Source organism: Hibiscus syriacus, unplaced genomic scaffold (genome assembly GCF_006381635.1).
Source record: "Hibiscus syriacus cultivar Baekdansim isolate YM2019G1 unplaced genomic scaffold, ASM638163v2 tig00015426_pilon, whole genome shotgun sequence".
Lineage (NCBI taxonomy): Eukaryota > Viridiplantae > Streptophyta > Magnoliopsida > Malvales > Malvaceae > Hibiscus > Hibiscus syriacus.
Window position 1 is genome coordinate 315,938 of NW_024062362.1, and position 6,889 is coordinate 322,826.

The following is a 6,889-nucleotide window of genomic DNA, read 5'->3' on the forward strand; positions in this document are numbered from 1 at the left end:
CAGACCAAAAATGTAATTTGACCCATTGTGTCCCTTAAGTCTTGGCTTGGTGATCAAATGTAAAGATGGTAGCAGATTGGGTTAGGTTGGATTTTTTGTCAACCCGACTTAACTCGAAAAATATATATTGTCCATCCGAAGCTGACCCAACTTGAAAAATATATACCTTTCAACCGATTCGAGTAAACCAAAAAAATATATATGTTCCACCTGTATCCAACAAAACCCAATTTTTGGAGTATAAATTTGATCTAATCTTACATAAATTAACGATTAGTTATAAACTATAGAGAAAGAAAGTATTATAGTAATTATCTACAAATTTCTATGAAAAATTACTATATTACTCGTGGGTCAAGTTGTGTCAGAAATTTTTTACCCTTCAACCAAACTTAATATGACCTTATTTAATATTATATAAAATTCAATCCGAACTGAACCTGGTTTTATTTTATTTTTAAAAACATAAACCAATCAGATTAAATCAAATTAAAATACATCAATTTCAAGTTTAATACTCATCCCTAGTCATCCCTAATCAAATGCTTGGTAAGTTGAAAGCCGTCCCCAAAAGCCACTATAAAACCCGGACACACCCCCTTCTACAACGCCCCCTCCAACTCTCTCTTCTTCTCTTGCTTGGTGCATTTCATTACTACAAAAAACATGTGTCACCTTGCATCCTCTCATCACTCTTGCAAATGCAATTCAAACATTCGTGCTCCATTGATCCCCAAAAGCCCCACCTCAAAGCAAGAAGAAACACGCCACTCAACAATACATGAACCTGGTTTTGTTCCTCTTGCTTTCAAGGAAGCCATATCCATAGCCAAGATAGCTCTTCCCATGATACTAACTGGCCTCATCTTGTACTCCCGCTCCTTGATTTCCATGCTCTTCCTTGGCCACCTCGGCGAGCTTCCCTTGGCGGGCGGTTCACTCGCCATCGGCTTCGCCAACATCACTGGCTACTCCATTCTTTCCGGCCTTTCCATGGGGATGGAATCCATCTGTGGACAAGCCTTCGGTGCTAGAAAATACACCCTTCTTGGAATCACTCTGCAAAGAACGGTGCTTCTGCTCTTCCTTTCTTCGCTGCCCATTTCTCTTGTGTGGATGAACGTGAAGAGAATACTCATGGTTTGTGGGCAGGATGAAACGATCGCCATTGTTGCGCAATCGTATCTTGTTTACTCGGTTCCCGATCTCGTAGCTCAGTCTCTTTTGCACCCACTGAGAATCTATCTCAGAGCTCAATCGATTACTCTCCCTTTGACATTTTGTGCCTTCTTATCGATTCTTCTACATGTACCAATCAATTTCCTTCTTGTTTCACACCTTAAATTAGGGGTTAATGGTGTTGCTCTAAGTGGGGTTTGGACTAACTTCAATCTTGTGGGCTCATTGATCATCTATATCATCTACTTTAAAGTCCATAAAAAGACATGGGCAGGGTTCTCAATGGAGTCGTTTAAAGAATGGAAATCTTTGTTGAATTTGGCCATTCCGAGCTGCATTTCGGTCTGCCTTGAATGGTGGTGGTACGAGATCATGATTCTTCTATGCGGGTTGTTGCTCAACCCTAGAGCTACAGTTGCTTCAATGGGGATTCTGATTCAGACAACAGCATTAATCTACATATTCCCATCTTCTCTGAGCTTCAGCGTCTCGACGAGAGTCGGAAACGAGATCGGCGCAGACAGACCGAAGACGGCCAAGCTGGCGGCCTTCGTCGGCCTTAACATTGGCTTCATCCTAGGCCTTTCGGCACTTGTTTTTGCGGTCATGATTAGGAACGTGTGGGGCGTCATGTTCACAAATGATGAAGAGATCATAGCGCTGACGTCTCTTGTTTTGCCGATAATCGGATTATGCGAGCTCGGGAACTGTCCGCAAACGACTGGCTGTGGGGTGCTAAGGGGCACGGCCAGGCCGAAAGAAGGAGCGAACATAAACCTGGCTTGCTTTTACCTCGTTGGTATGCCGGTGGCTGTATGGCTAGCTTTCTTCGCGGGGTTTGATTTCAAGGGGCTGTGGCTGGGAATGTTGGCTGCACAAGGGTCGTGTGTGGTGGCCATGATGGTGGTTTTGGTTCGGACGGATTGGGATTTTGAGGCCGAAAGAGCTAAGCAGCTCACCGGAGCTGCAACAATGGCGGCTGATGATGATGACAGCAAAGAAGTTGAGCAAGAGAAGCCATACAAAGCAGAAATCAAGGAGGATTCTTTTTCTTTATTAGATCACTCAGATCATTATTGCATCGTTTAATTATTTATTCATTTTATTCCTTTTTAGTTTTGTCTAATTCCTTGAGGCAAACCTATCTTCTAGATTTTATGTTTTTTTTTTGTACTAAAAATACAAAGATAAATGAAAGTGTTGTATTGGAATTAGTTATAGGGTAAACTAAAGTTTCAATACACCAATTATCACTTTTGTTCTGTTTTGATCATCCAACTATTTTTTTAAAATCATACATAATGGTTAATTTCAATTTTAATTTAGTCACCACCTTTAAAATATTTACGGCGGTGCGACATGTCATTATAAGTTAATGTCACATCATCATTGGAAAAAAAAAACAAATATCAAGTCAATGGTTATGTTAATTTTTGTAACCACAAATTATCAAAAATGAGATCAAAATATAACTTTAAGTATGATTTTGAAGAAAAAAATAATTCAGTGACTAAAACATGATAAAAATAATAGGTTAGATACTAAATGTGTAGTGTACCTTAATTCTGTTTCAGTTGTGAGTATAGAAAGTGTTATTTAAGTCATTCTCAAGTTGTATTTGTACCCTGTTTTTGTGTTGACCAATTCATTCCATGTTTACAATGACAAAGACTGGAATTTAAGCATCCCAGTGGATACCCAAACATTAACAGCACATAGTCTTGGACTCCACTCAAATTAGGCTTTCACATAAAGGAACGAATGTGCTTAATTAATTTTAAGTCCTCTGAATGTATTTTAAAACAAGACAAATTGGAAACCTTGAGTGAGTTTGAGAGGTAGTCAGGCATGAACATTGGCATTTGAGCTTTGGCATGAACGTATAAAGAAATCACACAACAAAAATTTAAATCCCATTGATATTGGATAAAAGGAATAATAATTTATAATAAATTAAGGTAAATTAAAAGTTTAGTGCCTAAACTATTAGTTTTAGTCCATTTTAGTACTTTCAATTCTTTTCAATACCATACCTAAAGTTTTGTTTTTATTTCATTTTAGTATCACGCCGTTGAAAACTTTAGTTTTTGTTACATTTTAATACTCCGTTCAAAATTTAATGTTAAGTTTTGAAACAAATTTGAAAGTTTAGGTACTAAAATGAACCACAACAGATAGTTTAGGTACTAAACGCGTTAAGTTTTTAACGGTGGGATACTCAAATGAAAAAATGAAAGTTTAGATACTAAAATGAACCAAAACTAATAGTTTAGGTACTAAATGCATAATTTACTCTAAATTTAAAGATTAAAAGTACTAATGGATGATCTATGTATCCTAAAACCTGATATTTTATATCAAAATTTGGTAAATCTCAAATCATTAGGGGTGTTCAAAACCGAGTACCCGATTCTCTGGGTAGTTTTCGACTCGTGTCTTGGCCCATTAAGTTCGGGCACTCGTAAAACACAGGTAACTGTATTTTCGGGTCACAAGTATCAGTTCATATATATATATATATATATATATATAATTAAGTTTATTTTTAAAAGAAAACATTAAAAATATTAGAGTTAATTGCACTACACATCCTTAAACTATGAACCTTATTTTAAATTAGTCCCTAAAATTTTAAACATTCTAAATCCATCCTCAAACTTTGACCCTCATTCTATATTAATCCCCATACTTTTTGAATATTCTAATTTTATCCCCCAAACTTTTGAATGATTTAGGGGGAAGTTATTAGAATGTTCAAAAGTTTGGGGACTGATTTAGAATGAGGGTCATAGTTTGGGGATGAATTTGGAATTTTCAAAAGTTTAAGGAGAAGTTTAGAATGACAATAGTTTGAGGATTAATTTAGAATGTTTAAAAGTTTCAAGACTAATTTAAAATGAGGGTCATAGTTTTAGGATGTACAATGCAATTAACTCAAAATATTAATATCGATCATGATTTTTTCCTTCGAATCTTATATTGACAAATTAATAAAAACTTTTTTAAAAAATTTAAAACTTAAAAGTACATAATAGAAACCTATAAAGAATTTACATATATATATTTAATTTCAATGCAAAATATTAAGGAATAAAAATATAATTTAAAACTAAAATATATATAAAATTTGGCCCAAACTCGGCTCAATTAACTAGAAAAAATCACAGGTCCGATACCCGAATATATATATTAAGATTTACATGAAAAATCCTTTCGCAAAAATCACACGTGGAAGAGAAAGATAATTTTTATTATCATCATAAGTAGAAGAATTCAAGGGAATTTGAAGAAAACAACTTGAATTTTAACCCTAACATATATTTTTAGATATAAATATGCATTGGAAACATAGAAAACAAAATCTTTCCCATCGTTGCCTTTATTATAAATGACAATTAACTTTAAAAAATGCTCCTCAAACATCTTTTAAAGTTCATTGCATCTGCATGATGCAGGAGCAGAGAAACAATAAGCTCCTATATGAGGCGTGATTCATGTAATTTATTATATTTAATTACAGACAATGAATTGAGCTTTGATCTGGTCATTTTATGAACCGATTTGCTTATTAGATGTGGGTCTACACCATTATTTATTATCGTTACTTCTGCGACACTCTTATCAAAAGAATGAACCCTACTCTCATATTATGTGCATCACTTTTATTAGCCGTTTTTGGCGAAAATAGCAAAAGATATTAGCCATAATGATAAAAGTATCTCTCAATATTTGTATAAATGATAATTCTATTTATTTATTTTTGAAGTATTTTATCTCCTAGCGTTTTAATTTTTTGTTAAAATAGACAACGTTAGATGAAAATCATTAATTGAATAACGATCAATACATGTTGTTGATGTGAAACATATCACATAATTATTTTCTGTGATGTATCATATAACATATCATTATTTTCTGTGATGTGATGTGTTACCACATCATCATTTTGATAACATGATACATGCCGCATAATCACTTTTAGTGTGGCGCATTTCATATTATCACTTTGAGCGACATGATATATAATGCGTCATCAATTGAATACATGTGAAAATATCACATTAACTAATTAACGATTTTCATTCAACATTGTTTGTTTTGACCAAAAATTAAAACGTTGGGAGGAAAATAAAATGCTCTAAAAAGAATATGGGACAAATGGATCATTTATACAAACTTTGTGGATATTTTTGTTACTATACCAAGATATTATCGCATTTAAACATGTTTGTTGGTGATGGATTTAGGGTTCGGTAGGTTATCCTTTGAAAATTTTAAATTTTTATATCATTTAAATATTTTCTTTGTATTTTCTATTGATAATCTTTTTTCACCTTCTAAAATTTTATAAGTTCATCATCTTAACATAAAATCTTTTGTATGTCCCTATACAACCAATTTTGTTTAGAGATGTGATCAAGTAGTGATTATTTCTCACCTGTGATCAGTGACATATCCATTCATGACTCAGTGTCCACCCTGAAATCTGAATTTTCTTCGATTAGTCACCTATTTTATTGATGGTGCCCACCCTAAAATTTTATTGTGCCCACTCTGAAATTTAAATTCTCTTCGATCAATCACATATTTTATTGATGGTGCCCACCCTGAAATTTTATTTATGATCAACCATTCAAAAACAATTATATTGGTAACACATATGTGCTCACCCTCAAAATTATTTATGGATCCACCAATGTCTGCGATAAAAATATTGTAATTGTTGAATTGACAATTTCGATCCAAATAAAAATTTTGTTTTAAACACTTTTAAGGCATAAAATTTTGAACCCATCCAATGGTAAAAGGGAAGGTTATACTCTCTAGATGTTTTGGGTGCACACACGTTGTCAATAGGTTAAGAAAGTTATGAATATATATTGTCTTGTATTCCCCTAGTCTATATTATATATATATATATATATATATATATTCTTCCTATGTTGGAATCATTGATGGAATGTCAAAATTAGTCAAATAATTCCTTATTTGCAAGATAGATTCTTCATTATAAAGATTAATGTTACTAACAAGATTTATTTCAAGAATTCTTTTATTTGAACTAAAGATGGAGATTGGGGACCGACGATTATGGATATGGTTATTTCCATATTTACAACCTCCCTTGCATGTTTGAAGATTGCTTATAAAAATAATAAGCTTTGAAGGTTGTAATTATCAACTAAGCTAAAATGTTATTGCACTCATTTTTTTTGTCAAGAAACACATTTTTGTGCTTCAAATATTGATTGTGTTGCTTTGTACCAAGTGTTTAGGGGAAAGTATTTTACGATTAACGAAAAATTATTGATTCAGTGTTGATTGAGTAGTCTCGGTAATTAAAAGGAATATTGTTTTCTCTTGAGGGCTTCAATTCAAGTAAGTGTGTCAGGAGAGAGTGTGTGTGTTGTAAATGGTTAAGAAAAACTTCAAACAGATATTATATTATAATCATTCCAGACTATTAAAAAAATATTGATTTTCAAATGGAGTAATAATAAGCTAACGGTTTAAAGATCTGTAACACCCCAAACATCGGGTTAGTGACTAAAGTGGAAGATTTTAAAACTTTATGATTAATTTTGATAAATTGAAAAGTTTAGGGATTTATTTGGAATTTCTTTATGTAGGATTGATAAGCAAATATGGAAAGATGGAAGCGCATAATGGTCATTAGACAAGAAATGAATTTAAAAGTCCTTAGTGGTGT

The 6,889-nt window shown here is 33.1% G+C and overlaps 1 protein-coding gene across 1 annotated transcript; it reads left to right on the top strand.

The window, feature by feature from the left end:
- Positions 1 to 632: 632 nt before the first annotated feature.
- LOC120207802 (protein DETOXIFICATION 49-like) lies at positions 633 to 2,268 on the top strand. The gene has a single exon (XM_039207221.1). It carries the CDS (start codon positions 667 to 669, stop codon positions 2,266 to 2,268), a length of 1,602 nt encoding a protein of 533 aa, XP_039063152.1. The 5' UTR covers positions 633 to 666.
- Positions 2,269 to 6,889: the final 4,621 nt, after the last annotated feature.